The sequence below is a fragment of the Colobus angolensis genome, unplaced genomic scaffold (assembly GCF_000951035.1).
Source record: "Colobus angolensis palliatus isolate OR3802 unplaced genomic scaffold, Cang.pa_1.0 Scaffold86, whole genome shotgun sequence".
Classification (NCBI taxonomy): domain Eukaryota; kingdom Metazoa; phylum Chordata; class Mammalia; order Primates; family Cercopithecidae; genus Colobus; species Colobus angolensis.
The window spans coordinates 4409918-4433518 of record NW_012122487.1 but is presented as its reverse complement, the minus strand read 5'-3'; the positions used below and the strand labels follow the sequence as shown (position 1 = coordinate 4433518).

Genomic DNA, 23601 nt, shown 5'->3' with positions numbered 1-23601 from the left:
CTGGGGAGAGGCCCAGACATTGGCAATTTTCCCAGGTAATTTGAATGTGTAGACAGAGTTGACAATCACTGATCTAATTGAATATTTAAAGGGTTCCAAAAACCTCTTAACTGTTAGGGGATCTATCTCTTACATTTGAAGATGCTTTATAAACTCTCTTCCTCCCTGTGAAAATCAAAAACTTAGCAGTCCCTTGTCCCTAAAACAGGGGTGATATACTGATTCCAGGAACTCCTGTAGTCGATGTGAATGCATTTGTAAAGTGTAAGTAAGTGTGTGAGAGGAAGGATTCTGGTGGCTAATGTGAAGATGATCATCCGATCCTGTTACATAGCATGCACAGAGATTCAGAAATCCTCCAGTTACCAGGATGTCGTGTCATTTGAAGTATAATCCACCAGCCACTTCAGTGTATACACTTTTCATTCAAAAGTAGGAGCCATGAACATGTTAAATTGTTTCATAAAAGACATAAGAAATTCAAACCTTCCTGATCCCGATTTGAAGGGACAAAATAAAACAGATACGCTGAGAGCATTCAGTCTCCCACACAGACTAGTCATCTCATCTTTTATTTTCTTTATTTTTCTTTTTCTAGATGGCCATTGTGTGAGATTAAGTATTTGGTCATATTTCCCACTGCTCTCCTCAGACTGCTAAATTTAATTCTTATCTGAATGACTGACTTACCCATCTATATCCCACTTAATTAGACATAAAGAGATCCTAAATTCCTCTCATCTGTTGAGGAAATGATGATAACCTGGCTTTCTCTCCTATCTTTAACAGCAACCATCAGTTCCCCTTTTTCCCTAAAATGCCCATAAACCTTCAGTGCCTCATAGGAGTATTATGAGGATCAAATAAGTATGTGTAACTACTTTGAAAACTGTAAAACCTCAGTCATCTCGTGCTCAAAAGCCTTCACTGGCTCCAGCTGTCTGGAGTCTACTCAAGGACCAATCCCAAACCATCATTCCTACCTTACGTTCAACTGTTTTACTGTATATGTCCTGGCACACTGAGACCCATGCCACGGAGGAACTGGCCTGGCCAGAGCTGGAAGCAGGCTGGGGTCCCACTTGTGTATCACATAGAAGACCACAGCAAGAAGAGTCTGAATGGGGGCTCTAGAAGAGAGAGGGAACAGAAGGAAGCTACACAGCAGAAGCAGAATAGGTGGCACAGGCAATTGATTGGAGGGAGGGAGAGGGGGTAGGTGAAGGGGATGAGGAGGCTGGAGAAAAGGGAATTGTTGTATAGCAGCGTCTGTATGTTCATCAATGTGCTAGGGGGAAGGACTGCTTAAAGACTGGGGCTGCAAATACTAGGCTTGGTTTTGGATGTGCTGAGTTTAAAGTATCAACATGGCATTCAGGTAAGTGGAACTAGAATCCTGGAGACTAGAAGAGATGTAGATTTGTAAATCATCTGCAAGGAGAAGACAGTTCAAGTGAGGAAAGTGGGTAAGATCAATCGGAGCACAGAGAGAACAGGGGCCTGAGGAAAGAACCTTGGGGATGACAGCATTTGCTAGTCCAGATGAGTAAGAAAAGGCAGAGGACTAAACAGGGGAGAACTCGCTGCCAAAGAAGCCAGGGGAGCATATTCCACAGCAAGATGTGAGAGAAGGTCATAGGATGTGGTGAAGTATAGGATGCTGGTGAATTTCAGAGGAGCCACGTCAACCAAGCGGTGGGCAGAAGCCAGATTACAAAGCACTAGAGAATTCAGGGGTATTGGGGAAGTGGGTGCAGTGAACATGGGTTAGCCTTTCCAGAAGTTTAGAACTGAAAGGAAGGCAGGCAGGAGACAAGTTAGACCTCACCACTGACAAAGTGGAGTGTAAAGGCAGGAAAACACAGAGCAGGAGCTATGTGATAAAAGGGAGCTTGGTTTTAATAAAAAGAAGAGAAAGTGCTTTCGTCTTAATAGCTCAAAGAATGCTGATAGCAGCTGTGTGTGAAATTGATTTCTGAGGCCCAGCACCAGAGACAGAGAGGCTGTGAGGCAAATGGGGTAGTAAACCATGATTTAGCACCTTCACTTTCTCTGCTTATTACAAAACAGGCTTTAAAAAAGATGCCTGTGGTGCGCCTCAGCAATCTTGATATTGTCTGTGGCCAGGATCCATTTCAATATATTCCTGAGACATTTTGGTAATTCTAACACTGCTTGAGACATTAATCTATTAACTTTTCACATTGCTAAGCATGTTAATGCAATTTAAATATTATTTCTCTATTAAACAATATTGAATGATGTGGAAGGAAAAAGAACTTTTCTTGCTGGAAACAAAAAGGTAACAGGCTGAAAATGCTTGCACATTGAAAAGGCACAATTAAGCTTTATAAACTCTCAAAGTTTGCTTCTACTTTGCAAGCATTGAGAGCCAGAGAGGGCTCACAAGAATCACAGAAAATCATTTCCTGTTACATGTACTATTAATAATAAACATTTAGTAAGTCATTTTGCAAATGGCTCCTTAAAGTGATCGTTTAATTTATAAATTAGAAGATGGTAGTCCTTCCCATATATACAATATCTGGATGATATTTTTCAGTTTTAAAATGCCAACAGTGCACAGAATTTAGCCAGCCCCGAAACGTAAAGATTTCTGTTGAACTTGACTGGAAGATAGGAAGAGAAGACTGCTGTATTTGTCTCTAATCACCATTATTATTTCCCATTTTAATACAAGTAGAGCTGTACTATTTACAGATAATGATGACAAATTATAATGGCCTGGGAAGGACAGGTTCTTTTAGAAAGTTATTTTAAATAGGGCACTTATACTACAATCTACTCTGGACAAGATTTTAAAGAAAAAATTGTAGAATACCATGTTTTTGAAATAAATATATTTAACTAGAGAATGCATGGCTTGATTGATGTAGTTACAACAAAAGCTATACTAGGACAATAGTAACTGACTCTCATTTATGATTGATACAGGACTTAATATGTAGGAAAGCATTTTTTAAAAAACACTCTAAGTTGTACAGTAGGGAAGCACAATAACAGAGTTTCTGTTTTGATACAAAACAAAGTATGTCATGAAGATTATTGATCTAGCCCATTATAATACAAACATCACAGGAAGAAAAGAAAACATCATTCCTTAACACTTGGCTAGGAATTAAGTCAATACAGAAACTGAAAACCATCAAATAAAGCTGACTTTTATCTCATCATTTGGAAGACTTTTGCTTACAAACATGTATTGCTTTTCTATGTATTAAAGAGTAAACTCATTAATAAAAAGTACAGATTATAATTTAGCATTTCTTTTATTATTCAGAAGTCACTTTAGGATCTGCCATAGGTTCTGGATGCAGAAAATTGTATTAGTAAAGAAAGTCCCAGCAGAGATTCTCTGTTTCAAGAGTTGCTTTGTAACAAAACAATTCTTAGGACTGAAGCTGTAGGACTGCCTCTGCTTGGATTTCATTTATTAATTGCACTGCACAACGTTTTTTCATATATTAGCACTTCTATTGAAAAAAATAACTCTATGAATTATGTAGAACAAATGCTCACATTCCATTTTACAAATTAGAAAATTGATTTGTAAATGTGCTTAAATGAGATAGACTAATTTAGAATCATAGACATTTTTGTAGCTAGAGGTGTCTTAGAAATTATCTAGTCGAAATTTTTTTTGTGGAAGCGACTAACCTAAGGCAGAGAGAACCAAGTTGCCTAAAATACAACAGCAGCAAAGTCAAGATATAACAAAAACACCACAGTGGCCAAATCCTGTTGCCTAGACTGTGTCCCTGTTGAGAAGTTTTTGCTATCAATATTATGTATGTATACTCTGAAACATTTTAAAATTAAAATTGCTCACCAAAAACTCAGCAGAACAGTAAACATCCATTGAACATTAAACTCTGTATCAAACCTTGTGTTAGACATTAGGGGTTAAGCTGAATATCACCTAGTCCCTAGCTTCAGGAACATTGTATTGATATTTTGCCTCTATAAATTTATTTTAACATGAGAGCTCTATTATTTGAATTGCAAGATTTAGTTTTACGGATAATCTAATGGAAATATATTCTCCCGAGTCCAAAACTCTGAGTTTAAAATGTGTGCCCAGATTTGCTTCTATCAAGTAATTTTTCCTGATTCATTCTTCTCAACTTTACATCTTTCTGTGATCTGTGGTTATCTATATAGTGTACTAATTTTTACACTCATTAAAATATGATTTAATAAGTATTCTTTACTTCTTTTTAATTGGTAGAGGCCTACGCTTTTAATTAAGTCAGGACTTCCTCACCCACCTCTCTTCATTCTCATTCCCAGTTCTCCTTCTAATCCCAGCACACTCATCTTCAAACGCACAGCTTCCCAAGTGCTGCAGAGGGATGAAAATTGTTTACTCAGTGACGAGGTCCCTTTGGCAAACAAGGATCTAGTACTTGGATAAAGCTAGATTAAGCCAAGATGTGACAGGTTAATCATCTTTCAGCTTTACACATTTTGGGTAAATTTAGAGTTGGCATAAAAAGACATGTGAATAAGCAGAAATGTGATCCTTTTTGTGCCCCCATGGTTCAGATTCATGTTTGTCCTCTTATGTTCCCTTGCTTATCTGCAGTTTCTGCATGTATTTTTCCCTCTGCCTTTAGATAATTTGAATGTATACGGAAAAGAGTGAAAGCTGACAGCTGTTATGAATTAGACATTCAACTGCAACTTATCCTAGCCTGCCTTGTGTTAATCATTCATTTAACGAATATTCACTGAGACCGATTACGTATCTGGTGTTCCACAAAGTACTAGGCATATTCAGAGGCATATTCCTCTTTGTCACAGCCCTTAAGAAGCACACAGTCCACTTCTGGGGATAGATGTGTAAACAAGTAACTATACTGGGTGGCTGACAAATGCTAAAACAGCCATTTGTATCAAGTCCTAGCAATATGCTCAAAACACACAGGATGGCCGGGCAGTGGCTGACGCCTGTAACCCTAGCACTTTGGGAGGCAGAGGTGGGCAGATCACCTGAGGTCAGTAGTCCAAGACCAGCCTGACCAACATGGTGAAACCCTGTCTCCACTAAAAATACAAAAATTAGCCAGGCATGGTGACGGGTGCCTATAGTCCCAGCTACTCCGGAGGCTGAGACAGGGGAATCGCTTGAATCCAGGAGGTGGAGTTTGCAGTGAGCTGAGATCACACTACTGCACTCTAGTCTGGGTGACAGACTGTCTCAAAAAAAGAAAAAAAAAAAAAAGAAAAAAAAAACAGGCCAAGCAGTGATTGATTCTACCTAGAGATAAGATAAAATTTTACTAGACGATGGCAGTGGCATTGCATCTTAAAGCAGGAGCAGAAATACGCAAGTCGAATGAAATAAAAAGATGTGAGCAAGATGGTGAGGAGGGGAATCTAGGTACTACCAAGATCATGACCCGATTACTAGATGTCCTCACAGCACCTGTGTGACTGAGAATCATGACCCATTATTGGAGTGTAGAGGCCATGTATGATCACGAAAAGCAGGAATGAATCTAGAACGTTGATTTAGGGCCAGTTTATGAAGGGTCTTGTATGCTATGCTAATAAGTTAGACTTTACCCTGTATCCAATGGCTCTTCACCTTTTTTGAAGAATTTGATAAAAGCTATAAATTCTCTCTCGAGAAGTATGATAACGCACATATGCTCAAAATGTGGCATAGAGTTTCTGAGAGTTCACAGCCCACCTGGAATTTATTAATACTACTGGGTCCCACCAGCTTTAGGCAGTGGAGCCATAGAAAATCTCCTAGCAAGGAGTGAACAGTTGAGCTTTGTATTCTAGCAAGATAACTGGCAATGATGAAGAGGACAGATTGGTGGGAAGAGAGGCTGGAGGTCGAAAACACCAGATGGGAAGTCGATTGCAAAGTGCCAGACATGAATGGTAGTACCAGAATTATGTCAGTGAAAGTAAGATTGGACGGGGTGAGAATGGAAGAGAGAGGCATTTCAGAAATGGAATTGATAAGACTTGATGTCTGATTCATTACAAATGATGTTGAGCGGTTAAATATTTTGTTGTTATCTTAATCTTCCCCACTAAACTGTAAATCCTCTAAAGCTGTTGCTGACTCAAGCAGGACTCAGGGAATGAGCAGAAATGAACACATAAGCATGCAGGATTAGAAACTTCACATTCATGTGAAAGCAACAGGTCCCTCAAAAGCCAAGTGGCAGAGGGCTATGAGGTAGGGTCGTGACCTCTGAGGCTAATCACTGCTTATGGACACAAAATCAAATAAGGTGTTGTTGAAAATAGTAAGCCTGAGTATAGTAGTGATTAACTTGTTGGTTGCCATCTCTACCTTACATGGTTTCCCAGTCCCAGAGCATCTCCTGGATTGCTAAGAGACTAGGTTGGTTTGCTTTACATTCATAATGGGAAATTATGACCAGAACCTCAAAATCAACCTACTCCCAAAATGGCAAAATTTGCCAAAGTGTTCCAAATATCCAAGCTGCTGCCTGTAGTTACAGCTACAGGTTAAGTTAGAGGAAAATGTTATCTATTAAAGGTACAAAGATATGGTAATTGAGAGAGCAACTGCTTTTTAGAACAAAGTCATCTAAGTTGCAGGCGCAGAGTTTTTGATGGAATTCATCTCCTAGTGTGTGTGTGAAGGTGGGGGAGTGATACATATTTGAGCTGGAGAACAGAAGAAAGTCCCCGAAATGGAAATCACTTAGCAATTTTAAGTGACTAGATATTTCTCATGCTCTTGCTTTCTACCCCACCTTATGCTTACTCTATGCTGTACGTACCTTTTTGAGAGATAAATGACAAATATGTAAACATTTGAAACAAAACATACTTCCAGGCATTTCATCATTGATTAAATATTTGTTGAAATCTCACATTTTCTTCAAAATGATATTCTTAATAATTATTTCAATAACTGTAGACAACTCAAAAATAGAAAGCATCACCCCTGCCTTTAAAGAGCTTCCAGTCTATTTGGGAAGATAATTGTTATACAGAACGATAATCCCAAAGAGCTACAAAGTTGTTTTAATTTATTCTGTACTGATTCTTTGTAAACTGATACTACATAATGAGACACCACGTAACTTCAGGTTAAAGAGAATATTACAATACTAAGAGCTTATCATTCTACTTTTTCTGAGTGAGGAGAACTGAACTTAAGCAAAAATAGAGACAAGAATGTAAAAAAGAAGAAAGCATAATATTAAGCCAGGGAGAATGTTTTAAACTTCAATCCCATACATCCTACAATATCTAGATGGTATTTAAGAGAGAGTGCATCCAATTATAAGCATAGGAATAGAACCTAAACCACATCCAGCTTCTCGTGGAACTTAATTCAGAACTATGACACCACATTTTTTTCTTGGCTCAGATGGCACAATAGTCAACCAAAGAAGAGAGAAGTTCTACCAAAACCAAAAGCTGACTTGTTTGAGAGTGACATGAAGTTAGCTAGTCATTTCATGCAGCTTCCCTATTATCAGTTATAATTTGGGGTTTTTTGCCCATCAAACCCTAAGCCATATTAATCTATTAACGTTCCAGTTTCCTCAGCAAATCACAAAATGAGATTTTTCTCCAACAGGAATTCTTTCTCTATGATTCCAAACCCCAACATGTGCTTTCCAGAGCCTCAGATGTTTCCTTAGTTCTACAGATGTTGTGTAAATTCATTTCAGCTAAATTTGCCAGCGCTGCAGAAAGTGTCTATGGCTGATTGGAGTCACAGTTTGGATGGAGCTCTAGTTAGATTAGATGGAAATGGAAAACTAAAACTTCTAACTGGCTCACCAGGAAGTCAGGAATTCACAAAAAGAGCAGAGAAGGAATTTCGTGGGAGGGGGTGTTTCAAACATGCCTGTTTCGGGGAGTGGAGGGTGTGGAAGCCCTGGGGGGTGACTCTTCACTGTTTTCCTTGGTGTTGGGCCTACATATTGTTTTCCACTGGAGATTTGTTTTCCTTTCTAAGTATAGGAAAAAGAAGAAAACAAAAAACAACAACAGCAACCAGGAACAGTTGCTTCATTTTTAGAACTCCAGGTAAAATGGCTGTTTCACACCTGAGGTGAAATAGTATCAGGGTTTAAAATATCCCTACAGTCCAGGGGCCAGGAAGGTGATGACTTCCTTCAAAAACATGAAATAAATGAATTTTTGAAAATGACTATAGTTTCTACAGGATACAGTTCTCCTGTTGTCCACTTTTCCTTTGTAAAATACATGAATTACCAGCTTCAGCCTTCTAGTCCTAATTGAGCCCTCCCTAGGTCTAGAAGTTCAGCTATTATAGTTGTTATAAAGCAGATTATTATCATGGAAAAAGAGAACCAGACTGACAGGCTATTTCTAGTAGAAAATCTCCTTAAGTCTTGCAAATTAAAAGTGTTTGAAATCTCTATCAGAAAAAAATGCATTATAATGTTTATATTAATATTCTCTCAGTCTTATGACAAAGCAGTTATAGTGTTTACATTTGCTAAGTTTGTGCTTTTAAAGTAATAGAAACTGACAGCGATCAAATATTTTATCTATGCCTTCCCTTGAGATAAGCTGATTCAAAATATTTAATGGTCTGTCGAAAATTTCCTGAATACTAATCTTTGTTCATATTGGCAATTATTGATTTTAATTCAACTGGCTGTGAAATTGTGTTCCGTTGAAGCTTTCCAAAATGCCCAGAGGTTTCTCAGCAGTTTTCTAGATGAGCTATAATCCAGGCTTGACCTTGGATAGAATACAAAATAAAATCAAGTTACCATAGTTCTGAAATGAAAACCTTACAGAAGTATTTGACATTGAACAGAGTCAGATTTTTGTTTCCTAAAAAGTGATGAAGCTGTTTTAATTTCATCTCCAAATTGTTATCCCAGGTTGAGAAGTAATTCTGAGAACAAAATAATTTTTTAAAAGAAAAGCAACACAGTTCGTTGTCATTTTATAGTAAATTAACATACTGATAAATACTCTTTGAAAAGGAAAGAAAGGTCAAAATATGCAGCTAGGCAGAAAAAAAAAAAAACAGAAAACCACACAACAAAAACAAAGCAAAACAAAAGATAGATATAGACATAAAACCTGGCTTTACCAGATATTAGCTATGTGACATGAGTGTGTGTATGCATTTGTGGTATGGGGGTGGGAGCAGGGAGAGATAAAATAATTGACACTAATATTCCAGAAACTACGCTAGGTATTTCCCATGTGTTCTCTCTGTTAATCACCATATTATGACAGGTATCAATGTTTCCTTTTTCTTTTTTTTGAGATGAGGTTTTACTCTTGTTGCCCAGGCTGGAGTGCATTGGCCCAATCTCAGCTCACTGCAACCTCCGCCTCCTGGGTTCAAACGGTTCTTGTGCCCCAGCCTCCCAAGTAGCTGGGATTACAGGCAAGCGCCACATGCCTGGCTAACTTTTTGTGTTTTTAGTAAAGATGGGGTTTTACCATGTTGATCAGGCTGGTCTCAAACTCCTGACCTCAGCTGATCGGCCCACCTCGGACTGTCAAAGTGCTGGCGTGAGCCACCATGCCTGGCCAATGTTCCCATTTTACACATGAAGAAACTCTGGCTAAATGAGATCTGACAACATGTCTAAGTCAAGTTTACCAGTATATGACTAGGAAAGTCAGTCTCACTCTAGAGTCTGTGCTCTTTCTCCTGCAGCATGATACAGGTTGTTCAATCTCACAGCCTCAATTTTCTTATTTCTAGAATAAGGAAAAAAAATTCTTACCTGACCTGGGTAATGGTGAGGATTCAATACAATCATTTGTCTAAATCTTGGCATGCTTCCTGGCATGTAGGTACTTAAGAGACCCCAGTTTTCCCTCACCATCAACTCTTTAGGCGTAGGTGCAGTTAGGTGCCTTAACAGGAATGTGCAAAAGTGCACTGGAATGTGTGCATAGATGCTGAGAAAGCAAAAGGGAGACAGGTACCCAAAAGTCCTCCTTGGCCTATATAGCTTTTACACCCTGTTACAGAATTGACTTTTCTCTTCAGTAGCAAGGGACAGGCTTCATGCAGTGGCCTCTGAAAGACCATGCACTGTGTCACTGGCAGTTCATCATATCTCCCAACAGTGCAGCTGTGATAAGAACCAGATGATCCAAATTTCCTAAGCAAGCCAGCAGCAAATATCATCTGGGAAGGCGCATGCCTCAGTATCCACACACTACACTCTTTAAGAAAGTACATCAAAAAGCTAATGGACTTTTACAAGAGCCCAGTTACTGCTTAATGTCTGTGAGCTCTCAGGAGCAGGGAATCACAACCCCTACCACGTACAGTTGGCGGCAGAACCAGTATTCCAACTTGTTAAAGAAGCCAAGGATTAGATAAGATTTATAGAGACCTGATGTGGGTAGGGCAGCTAAAAATGGAATCTGCAGATTTGTTTCCAAAGCTGCAGACATGGCCAGGATGTTTCTGTGTATAGATTGCTCCACTTTGCGTGGGCAGACCACAGGAAAAATGGTTCTCTCATCAATGGAGGAGTTGCCCCTCTTTTTAATACAGAACTGTGTGACATCCATTTGATACAGCCACATACACAGCTCCAGATAGCTTAAGCTAAATACTGTCTGTCTCGAAGTGGAAAACCAGAGGTTCAGGTACCTTCTTGATGTTCTTAGAATTGTAAGCGCCATTCTTTGCCTTGTCTCATAGCCTTTTTGTTACTTCTGAGGATCTGTTGACATCTGAAAAACACTTCTCTTATACTATAACTTCAGCTGTTACATGACTTCAATTTTACAAAAAAAAAAAAACTATCAAGCATTTCCTCAGCACCTACTTTTTTTTTTCATTTAATTTTATATAGCTTGACCTCTTGTTTTAACATTTGGAAAAAATATTTTCCAACTACCCTGTATATACGTGTCTCTGAGCAAATATAACTCTAGTCTTTCACTGCTAATTTCTGCTTCATCTTACATCTTTCATGTATTTGATAACCTGTGCAGGTTCCAGTGAAAGAGGCTATGGATAAGTGGTACATAGGAGGTCATTCTAAGGTGAAGTGTCTATTGGGCAGAGAGCTGCAGGGAAAATATTGCTTCGTGTGATTACTCAAATTGTTTAACTACTTGTAGCTGTCAGGCTTGGAGCTGTTCACCTGAGATTTTGTTGCTGCAATTGGCTCTGGAATTAACCATAAAACTATCAGATGAAAACCACGTTTAGATAAGCCAGTAATGGCAAGAAAATGACACCATTCTGAAGTTGATAGATGTAGGAGAGCTCTTCTAGTGTTTGTAGAAGGCATATAATGATCTGTGACCACAATCTGTATTCCATGCAATTGGCATTTACTGAGGCTAAGAACGTCTTGACTGGCCAGGAACAATGCATCAGTGGAGTTGGGGGGTTGATTGCTGAGTTTCTGAGAAGATAGCAGTTGATTTAGGAGTCTTAATCAACACTACATTTAAAGGTCAAAATGTGGCACCAAAGATCTAAAAATGGCTGAACTGTTTCTAAATTCAATAACTCAAGGGGCCTAGTCAATTTTCATAAAAATATAAGGCCAAAACTCAGGCACTTCTTCTCTCAGTGGATTTCTCAAATGCTAGATCAAAACAGCTGCCAGTTGTCCATTCTCACTCATCCAATGCCTATAAAGTAAAATAGTTGCTGTAATAAGAAAGGGCTTTATAATGGCCTTTTCCCTCAAGTTCAATATGAGATGCACTCTAGACTTTTTATGATAAATCTCCTACTAGTGAAACATTGCCTTACATAAAGAACTTAATGGTTGTTCTTTAGTTCTTTGTCATTGATACAATAGCTAAAGACCATCATCTCACATGACATTGCTACTGAAATTTCCAGCAGTGGGGTCAGGGGTAATCTTTTGATCACTGTGTTCAATAGCACCCATAACCTTCCTTTTGAGACACTGAATTACAATATTACATTTATGTGATGAAAATCAAATTGAAGAACATTGGCTGGCCTGTATAGAAAAGCTTAGATTTTTTAATTTCAGAAGCAATCAGCATTACTTTTAAGCAACCCATTATCTGCTCTTTATTTTTCTTCTGCCTGTATTTCCCCTGCTAGATGCAATTCAAAGTTTACCCTTTAGAAAATTGCTGCTGTAAAGTTAAAAAGACTGTACATTCAAAAGTAAAAGAGTAATGGGGCCGAGCGTGATGGCTCATGCCTGTAATGTCAGCACTTTGAGAGGCCAAGGTAGCTGGATAGCTTGAGCTCAGGAGTTCAAGACCAGCTTGGGCAACATAGCGAAACCTCGTTTCTATGAAAAATACAAAAATTAGCTTGGTGTGGTGGCAAGCACCTGTAGTCCCAGCTACTCAAGAGGCTGAGGCAGGAGGATCCCTTGAACCCAGGAGATCAAGGCTGCAATGATCATGTCACTGCACTCCAGCCTGGGAAACAAAGCAAGACACTGTCTCAAAAAATATATATATATATATAGAAGAGAAGTAAGTGTGTGTTCTACCAGGGCCAGACACAAAATTTGTTTATAGTGAAGAAAGTCTTAAAAACTGCAATAAGCAAATACTTCTAGATTTTAAATAATCAGAAAGGCATCTCTAAAAAGTCATTGCTGGTTATAGATGTAAATGTCTGGCACAGTTAAAAAGCAGAAAAATTACTTTCTCCAACATTAAATATGGATTCCATTGGAATGAATTATGTTTATTCCACTTGTTAAAAGAAAACTTGGAGTTTGTTCGGCTTTGTGAAATAGACCTATAACTTGCTTCTGGGTTTGCATGAGATCTCATTCAGAGACATCGTGGGCAGTTACTTTGTGTAGTGCTGAAACGTGTAATATGTGATGAGATAAGATGCTTAGCAGTGAAACCTCGCCATTGAAGCTTTTAGTTCTTCTTCAAACAAGGTACTTGAAAAATATCAAGGAAGTTTAGCACAGAGTTTGAAACAACTTGTTTTTCTAGAAAAGCAAAATCACAGCCATACATTATTTACCAAATATCTTACCCAGAGAACAGCCAGAGGGAAACTCCCCAAGGATTTGGCATTGGAGTGTTCTTATCTCATATGAACATGCAGTTTGCCTGTGAATGCTGCATGTGGATTTTGTTTTATTTGGTTTTGTTTTGTTTTTGCAGTTGTAGTAATGGATAGCATCAAAGTTTGTAATCACTCAGTTCAATTACTGTATTAATCTTAACATTTGTGATACTGGTTTCATCAAAGTCATATTGAATTTGAGTAAAATGAGAGAAATTGCATTGCACAAATGTATATTTGTCACAGAAATAGAAACTGCTTCAGGAAAATCCTGTACCTCTCTCAGCAGTCAGCAATCCTATCTTCTATTCACATGCGGCAAAGAGTTAGAAGATATACAATTAACTTTTAAAAATCTGAGGGACGAATTTAATGGGCCATGGAGAAGAAATTTGGGTATGTATACATCATTGGCAAAGAGTCTTTTCTCTCTCACTGTTTTAAGTTCTGAAAACAGAGCACCTCATATTGCAGTGATTAAGGATTGATTTTAATAATCCTAGAAACCAGGCTTTGGAGCTCAATAAATTCTTCCTTTCAAAAGTACAGATTTTGGGGTTACCAATGTGGCTCCATCACCCAGGCTTTGCCACATTTTATAGGAACATAAAACTGCTGGCAGATTACATCACCAAGCAGATGCAATATGACAAGTGGCTGCAAGGTCATACTGTGGGAAAGTCAGGGATTTCAGGGAGATGATACCTTACAAGTACAGTGTCTCAACTAAACTCAACAGCAAAAAGCCTGGTGCCTTACCAGTGTACCTCCTGTAAACTTTCAGAGCCCATATATGTTTATACATATTAATAATAAGTAATAAATAATGTTAAATAATAATAGCAACAAATGCTTATACAATGTAGTGCTTATTATTTAGGCCCTATGTACTTTTAAAAATGTATGTGTATATTTGTTTTTGTGGTAGTGAAATGCACTAATACAAAATTTAACATTTTAACTATTTTTAAGTATATAGTTCAGTGACATTAAATACATTCACATTGTTTTGTAATCATCACTACCATCCATCTCCAGAACTTTTTCATCTTCCCTAACTGAAACTCTGTATCCATAAAACAACTCCCCATTCCCCTCTCTCCCAGCATCCCCCGTTCTAGACACAGACACAGACATTTCTGTATCTATGAATTTGACTATTCTAGGTACCTCAGTAAGTGGAATCATGCAATATTTGTTCTTTTGTGTCTGACTTATTTCACTTAGTGTCATGTCTTTAAGTTTCATTCATGTTGAACCTGCATCTAAATTTTCTTCCTTTTTAAGGCTGAATAGTATTCCATTGTATGCATATATCACATTTTGTTTACATATTCATCCACTCATGGACATTTGGGTTATTTCCACTTTATGTGCTTTTTATATATCAACTCTTTTACTGCTCACAAAGATCCATTGATTCGTTCATTGTTGTAGTATCTTTATTATCTCCATTTTATGATAAGAAAACGGAAGCATATGAGATTGTGTATGTGCCCAAGTTTATAGAGCTAGGAAGCTCTGAAGCCAGTATTGTATCCCAGGCTGAGTAGATCCACAGTTCCTGCTCCTAATCACTGTGCTGTCTCATCTCCCTTTCAAATGATTCAGGAAGCTAAGTATAGCATGCACCAGTTGGAAAACCATTTGTGTAACATCGTAAGGCCAAGTTTCTGACTTAATTTGTACAGATTTTAAAAGTTCAAAGGAGTAATCAGTTTAACAACCGAACCCCATAGCAGCTGATTTATAAAGGATCCCATTGCTACAAAATAAAAATTAGTGCTCTGCTCTGGCACTAGTTCTGGGTGGGCTAAGTTCATTTTGCTAATCTTCCTATATAATATGTGTGTGCGTGTGTGTGTGTTTGCGTGTGTGTGTGTGTGTGCAGTAGCATGGTTATAATGTTATCCCCACTTTGTAAAAAGGGAAATTGGAACATAAGAAGGTGGTAAGTTACTTGTTCAAGGACTCGTAATAAAAAATAGAATCTGTACCCAAACTCAGATAATCTGTAACTCCAGAGCCTGTTCTCTTAACTATAGCACAAATTTTATCTTTTTCTTGAATGTGAAGCACAGCGTTGAGACCTGTACATAGCCACAAGTATTCTTACAGTGTGTGGAAATTTTCCTAGAAAGCCTGTAAATAACCAGCAAGTCTATTTGTCAAGAGGCAATCCCTGCATTACTAAAGTTATTTGTATAGTTCTTCCAATGAACAAATCTGAAAACTAGGAATGCAGTTGCTTTATTAAAAAGTTGTCAATGGTATAAAATATTGTTAGATTTTGGGAAGCAGTTTAGTATGCACATGCCAAGCTTCTCAGGACAGAAACACTTCTGAGAGCGGCTTCTTTCCCTTCACAAAGAGATGAAGAATACACTAATGAATCCTGAGCAGAATTGTGACTTCAATGCAGTTGATTGTCTTCTAACCCAAATTCCTGTTTCTGGTTTCCTTTTCCATTTGTTCCATTTGTACAACCTCGTTCCCACTTCAGTCATTGCCCAGGGTCCTTAAATTTAAATATCCCTCTCCCTAAACATATAGGCAGTATGAAATGGAAAAGAATCTGAGAATCTGATTGCACGTTTTCATTCCTAGCAAGGCCACCGTGTACACACGTACAGGCCAGTCACATTTTAGGACACATGTTTCAGGGTTCCATGGGGATATGATGCTGACCATTCTTTTGTTTCTCACAGAGTTCCAGAACAGCACGCTCCGAGGAGGACCGGGACGGCCTATGGGATGCCTGGGGCCCATGGAGTGAGTGCTCACGCACCTGCGGGGGAGGGGCCTCCTACTCTCTGAGACGCTGCCTGAGCAGCAAGTAAGTCCTGCACCTGTTGGGGGTCATTGTGAGAACCAGAGGTAGCAGGTTTGAGGCATACTTTCGTGACTGGGTTTAATGGAGAATATTTTGTTGCTTACAGATCCAGATAAAAGAAAATAATTAAAGGAACGTACAAATAATTAAATTTGTGTTCTTACGTGTTTTTACTTGTGTACTTATGTCCATCTCCAGCCAGGTCTTTATATACTCTTATCAGATGATAAGCAATAGAGAACTTATCATCTTTACCAAGCACATGTTATCTGTTTTCATGTTAGGACTGGAAAGAGAATTGCTTGTTAGGAATGGTTCTGGAATTGTTAGCTCTATAATATATTGTACAATATTGGTGTTAGTAGCATATTGGGTTTACGCTGGATTTTTAGTATTACCAAGTACTTTGCAAGTGAGTAATATATTGGTTTATCTTTGTAGATGTCCTAATAGCCAGAATTTTCTTAAAGTCATTCAGTTCAATGAATGATGAATTTTGGATATGAGGAAGTTCGGAAAAATAGAAGCTGCAGTGGGAATTGGGTCAGAAATAGTGAGAGGGATGAATAAGGTAGACATGGGGGTGGCTAATGACATTTAAGCTAAAAGGAAAGGGCCTGAGGCCTTAGAATGGAAATTTTTACTTAGAGTAATAATAATTTAAAACTCCTTGAGCTGTGTGGTCTGTGACTAGATCTGTCTCCAAACTGTAAAATATAAAGTACTATGGTAATATTCTTAATGAAAAATTTTATTTGACTCTGAAAAGTGTTATGTATAGCAAGTAGGAGGTTTGATCAAAATTACTGTACATACTATATTATAAAACAGGAAACAGAAAAAGAATTCTAGACATTTCATAAACAAATAGCAGAAAGTGGTGAGACAGAGGTTCAGAAAAAATGTTAACTTACTTTAATAAGAGTGAGAATTTCTTGAAATCAGCATCTGAGCCTTATTCCTTTCTGTCTCCCCAAGGCCTGCACAGGGTCTAACAGATATTAGAAGCCCAGTAGATGGTTCTTCATTGAATCACAAAAGACCATTTTGGCTCCAGGCAGGTCTCACTGGAAATGTTATAACTTGAGATATATCCAACAAGACACCAGATCAGTTCTGATATTTGGCCACTGTGGCATTGAGGTGTGCACTAAAAATGGGTCAATGTGATTATATCTACCAGCAAGTTTGTTTGTCTCATTTTTGAGGCCAGCTTCGAATCAGCAAGAACCTTAAGCTGATAAGAAAGACTAGACTTTTGCTCCTTATTATTCACCTGCTCTCTTAATCTCGAATATACAAAACTTCCTAAATCTGCAATATATGCTGCTACAGGGTGATAATGTAACTGGTAATATTCATGCATCAGTAAAGCCAAAAAGTATAAATTTAGAATGTTCCTGTTACCTAGTTTGCTCAAATTAGCATCCTTGAATATTTTTTAGAGATGAGCCAAAACATGTATCTCACAAAACTAATAAGAAACAAAGGGGAATTTTCATATTGTCTCAGTGATATGTATGTTAGATTGCGGTAGGATCTTTTACTGAGTGAGAGACTGAGAAGCAATTTAGAGAGTACATTAAAATCACAAAATTCTGTTATTCAGCAACTAATCAAACATTGATGCCATGTGGAATTAAAAATAAAAACAATTTTGCCACCTAGTAAGTTAAAGCTCTAGGTGTTAGGGCTCTATTATGAAACTACAAAAGATATCAGTTGTCTTCTACTTCTAAAGCATTAGAAAAGTAGAATATAAATGCTGAAATTATAAACATATAGAAGATATGTCCCTATTTTACTTTCAAGTATTAAAAACATATATTCAGTAATCTCATACAAGGCTGAACAAGAAGTTTAAAAAATGGGGCAGAGGTACACTACCCATTCTTTAGGAAATTGAAGAAGAAAAAATGTCTCCAAATAGAAGGCATTTCCAAATCCAACAAGAATATAAAGAAATATTAGTTTCTTAAAAACCAGTGCTTAGTATGGACTGATACATTATACACATGGATATGTTCTATACTGTTAAATTCTAGGAATTCTTTAGCAAGTCAAAAACTTGTCATCATCATTAAACTCTGGAACAATCTGGACAGAAATGTAATATATATTTTTAATTGTGAAATAACTATTTATATATGCCCTGTCATATATTTTGACACCATTCTTCAATAGGATTTGTATTGTTAGACTAAACTGCATTAATTCTGATCCTTGTAAGACAAACAACATAGAGGTTGATTTAGCTGTTCAGTCTAAGATTCTAGTGGGCTTTCTGGAGACAAGCAGCTCATGATATGACCACATTATCATATGACCTCTGTGCCCTAATGAGTTAAATCTTACAGCTACAGATTTTAAAAGGAGCAAAACTAAGACTGAGTTACTGTCTTTGGGGGTGTGTTGATTGTAGAAAATCTGCATCTCCAAGGACAATTTAAAGATCTACGGTGACTAAGTAAATACCTTTATAATAATACCAAAAAAGTATGTAACCCATTGAATGTTCATAGATGTTATAATGCTGACTTTTAAACTATTAAGTTGGTGCAAAAGTAATTGCAGTTTTTGCTATTACCTTCAATTCACTAACCCAATACTTTAGCTTTTATGGCAAGTATACACTTATTTTCTAGAAGGCACAACAGAATATGCTATTATTGAACCACTTAGATAGTTCCTGCTTTGATTCAAGACCTTTGTGTATGTTGCATTTTTCAAAACAAGGCATGCATATACACATACAAACCCCCCACCCCACGCATGCGTTTGTGTGTGTGCTGAGCTGTGACAGAAAATATGTATCATTTCAAAAGAGCCTGAAAGCTTCTGTTGCAGAGAACTTAACCTGGCAGAGGCCCTTTGTGGATACTGGTCAGACCCACTTACCCAGGGGAGACCTTATCCTAAGTGTCACTGGTCCTCAATCAAAATTCAGTTTGGCCAGGCACAGTGGCTCACGCCTGTAATCCCAGTACTTTGGGAGGCCAAGGCGGGTGGATTACCTGAGGTCAAGAGTTCAAGATAAACCTGGCCAATATGGAGAAACCCTGTCTCTACTGAAAATACAAAAAATAGCTGGGCGTGGTGGCGGATGCTTGTAATTCCAGCTATTGGGGAGGCTGAGGCAGAAGAATCGCTTGAACCCCAGAGGCGGAGGTTGCAGTGAGCCAAGATCGCATCACCGCACTCCAGCCCTGAGGTCAAGAGTTCAAGATAAACCTGGCCAATATGGAGAAACCCTGTCTCTACTGAAAATACAAAAAATAGCTGGGCGTGGTGGCGGATGCTTGTAATTCCAGCTATTGGGGAGGCTGAGGCAGAAGAATCTCTTGAACCCCAGAGGCGGAGGTTGCAGTGAGCCAAGATCGCATCACCGCACTCCAGCCTGGGTGTCAAGAGTGAAACTCTGTCTCCAAAAAAAAAAATCCGTTTTCTTTACCATGGGATTATTATGTTTGGAATCAGAGATTCTCAAATGTTTCTGTGTCCCTGGCTTTCTCTTTCTGCCGTTCTGTATCACTTCGCAAGTTTTATTAATAGGATTTTAGCCCTGTGTTTTCTCCTTTTTTATGTGTAATGAAAGTGTGGAGCAAGTCCCCTTTGGTATCTAAAGGGAATCAGACAGTTTGGATGATTTCATTTAAGATGATTTATATTCTCCTCCCTATATAGTTTGAATGCATCTGCTCAGGATCTTGGATGGAAGCGTAGTTGTCTTCATTATCTTTTAACTTGTCAAGCACCTAAGAAGCTGTTTGTTTTCTTGATAATTTTTATTTGCAATCAAGATCTTTCACTATTAACAGAAATTCCTGGGTTACAGCCTCATGTTTCAAAAAGCTAGATTTCAGCCATCAAAGTTCATGGAGATACCTAGCATTGATTAAACTTTTCAGTTGCAGTCATGTATAAAAATTTTAATTTTCATTAAAATAGATAACTTTAAGCAATAAGAAATATTGAATAAGTATACTTATAAAAATAAAATATAATATTAATGAAATACATTCTAACATTTTTCTCATTCATGCATAACTGTAATTAAGTCATTGCTTAAGTATGGCCCTAAATCAGTCCTTAGGCTGAATTTAGAATGTATTTTGACTCTTATAATTTAGAAATAAGTATGTTCTGAGATACGTGCTCAGCCTCAAGACTTCAAATCAGTTTGATTTTTAAAGTTTTCAAGTTTTTTTCCTCAACAACTGATTCTATCTATTCTAGTACCAGCAAGAATTTATTAGTATACTCTCCTTAGTTCCTTACTCTAATGGAAACTCTAATTGGTGTAGCAATTATTCAGTGCCACAGTAATGCTACATAACAACCACTAATCCTCACTAGAATATCAGATACGGAATTATTACTTGGCTAGGTGGCTCTGATGGACTTGGATGGTCTTCATCACATATCTAGTGTTGGCTGGATGTTGGCTGATCTAGACTGGCTTCATCTGAGCCAACATGGGAAACCCAATTCTGCTCCACAAGTTCCTTATCCTCTGGCAGGCTAGCCTAGGCAAGTTCTCACAGTAACAGCAGAGGTGTAAGAGAGAGCTATTCCCATTGCAAAGCCTGTTTCCAGCTTCTGTACCGTATTTGCTAGTATCTTATTGGGCAAACTAAGCCACCCACCAAGTCCAGAGTCAGAATGGGAGAGCCAAAATGTTACATGTGGAAGCATGAGTTAGACAGAGAGTGAAAAATTGGGGCTATTCTTCAGTCTACCATGAATAGTCTTCTATGGCTTTCTTACTCATTTTTAATGGGATAATGAACTTACTGGGTTCTGTCTCATTTCTCCACTCCAAATTTATGCATCTAAATTCAGTTCAGTCACCTTATATACCTTCCCAATAGGGAAAGATCAGAGGTTATGAATGTATATATTCTTAGAGGCCTAGTAGGTAACTGGAATGCATGTAGTAGCATTCATATTTAATCCATATAAATCCCATCTACCAGGTAAATTTACCTGCCAGGCCAATTTTCCAACTCTGGTAATATGACCTCTTAGATCATTCTCAGGTCTGATTATTTTTTCAAGTCTATCAGCTAATGATTATTCTCTTCCCAATATGACAGAACTGTAAAGGAAGCTAGATTACTCAGATTTTATGGAGTAAATGACAACTACTCAATTTCTGGAGTTAATTTTTTTCCCTGATGGATTAGGAGCTTGTGAGGAGACTTGGTTTACCCTCTGAGTACAGAACATCCTCTCTGAGTGATCTTTTGAAGGTTATAGAAAAAAATTCAATGGAGACAAAGCAGAATGAAAACATAGACACATGTTAAATATAAATGCCTTCATTCTCAACAAGCAGTACTTGATACTGGAGAAAAGGTTCTGACCCAGGAACATACTGAGCAGAATTCTTTCCTTGGTTTCTCCCCTACCCTTTCTCTGAGGCTTGCAGAAAGTAGGCAGTGCTTGATTTTCCAGGTTTATGATATTGGAACACTGATCATTGCCTTTATCTGCAACCCTGGTTTGAACAACAAAGAAAGACAGTGTATGAACATTGTCTCCCACCTTTACTAATGTTTGTAAGATTATATGAGGTTTCATTGAGTAACTCTTGTAATGTAACTTTTACTAATCTAGTGTCACCAAGTAGAATATAATATCTGTTTTTATTTTTCATCAATTAGAAAAGAGACTATACCTACTGGTGCTTGATGATGGACATTTATTTTACTTCAAATGAAGTACTAGCTACCTTGAGAAGCTGCTCCTCTCTCCAGTTCCTCAACCCTCCTACTAAATACTCTGAAATAATACTTGTAGTGAACTCATTTGTCTAGCTTTTTAAAAAATACTGGATACTAAAGATCTATCTTTCAGAGCTCTAGGTTTGTCTTCAGCCAGCTAATTTAGCTTTGCTCATAAGAAGTTCCAAATGCATAAGACACTCAATCTGGTATGTAACGTTGTCTGTCTCATTGTACTAAGTCAATGCCAAGACCAGGCTCAAAGGAGGAAACTGCAGCTCATTTGAGATGGCAGCGAGTCAGATAGCTGGCAGCTCTTAGGTGTGATGTGAACCTTTGCACTGGTGACTAAAGAAGATTTAAAGGTCTTCTGAGACTTTTTATACTTTCTGAAATGCCAAATTCATCTAGCTAATAGTATAGATTAATACTACATCAATATTGCATTAAGAGCATAATTAATTAATACAGTCAGAATACAAATATTACGCTAAATCTTAACTGATTCAATGATGGGTTTGACTGTTTCATATCTATCCAAATAGCAAAAACTGATCTTATGAAGGATGGCAGAATTGTTAAAACGTTAATATATTTTGAGTTAAATCTTAAAAATGAATTTAAACGTTTTTGAGGTAAATACGATTATTAGATGAGCAAGAAATAAAAGTCACATGAGGGGTGCCTAAAACAAGTAAGATTATAGTATTATTCCAAAGGCATGTGGCTGCCAGAATGGTGTCAACATAAACACAGAAAAATTAAAATAAATAGCCCCAAGGAGTCTTAGTCCACAGGAATAGGAAAGATCATTCTACAAGTCTCATTTCATAATAATTGTGCTAAGAGAAAGTAAGCTGACTTCTCTGATTTTTAATTGCAAACACAGATATTCTGCCATGAAAATATTGATACACTAATATAGGCTTTAGTTAGCATCTTATTTCCATACTGTACAATAATATATACCAAAAGAAAATTTTCAATGGTAAGATTTTGCTTCTAAAACAAATGTTTGTTTTTTTTTCTTTCAAAGACATCTCATCTCTATCATAACATCAATTAAGGTTCACAGGACTTGTTTTAAGAGGTTTTAGAACTTTCAGCTCAAGTGAGCCCCAAAGCAGGCTTTATCTGTTATTCTTCATCTGGTGTTATATGTTATCACCCTTGTTTTCCTTGGAAATGTTTGAATTTTTGTTTAAAAGAAAGATATACAAGTTCAGAGTGGGTATGACTACTCATGTCATTTGTATGAGATGATCTTTTTGTTTCATTAAAGGAGATTGCACATTTTGGAACAGATGCTTAAGAGTTTGCAGTTGCCTTCCTTTTACTTTTTGGGTGGAAGCCTAGTCTAAATGTATCACCAGGACTTCTAATATTTCAGGTCATATATCTTAGGCGGGGGTGTATTGTTCCAAGATCTGATCTCCTTTCAGGAGGCAAATGCTCTAAGGCCAATGACTGAATGTTTAAGACCAATTTATGACCTGTTTTATCCCATAAGCCAATTTGTTGGAATAAAAGATGATTGGAAATGTGTTTGTTGTCCATAACCTTTACTTGCCGTATCAGGAATCTGTAACTCTTAGCTGTCTTTTTCTGTTTATTAAAAAAATAATCCTTATGTGGCTTGTTCAGTAGCCCTTCTAAAGTTTGTATATCTCCTCAATTTTAATTCATTCATTCAATAAATATTTATTGAATACCTACTATGCATTAAGCAAATTGGTAGGTATAACCAAGGATAGAAATCCCAAGGGGCCAGAGTCTCAAGAATTTACCAAATTATTAATTTGCCTCTGAGTTTCTACTGATTGTAGTTGTAAGGTATTTTAAGAACTAAGAGAACTTCCCCCAATTCTGTAAATAATACATATGTGGAACTGGGTTTTAAAAATATTTTATATGGGCCGGGCACGGTGGCTCAAGCCTGTAATCCCAGCACTTTGGGAGGCCGAGACGGACGGATCACGAGGTCAGGAGATCGAGACCATCCTGGCTAACACGGTGAA

The 23601-nt window shown here is 37.6% G+C and overlaps 1 protein-coding gene across 1 annotated transcript in view; it reads left to right on the top strand.

The window, feature by feature from the left end:
* Window positions 1–23601, top strand: part of ADAMTSL1 (ADAMTS-like 1) — a 441112-nt gene that overhangs the window by 15351 nt on the left and 402160 nt on the right. The window contains exon 2 of the mRNA XM_011930366.1: window positions 15733–15860. Within this exon, the coding sequence (XP_011785756.1) occupies window positions 15733–15860 (128 nt within the window). The remainder of the gene's footprint in view (window positions 1–15732; window positions 15861–23601) is intronic.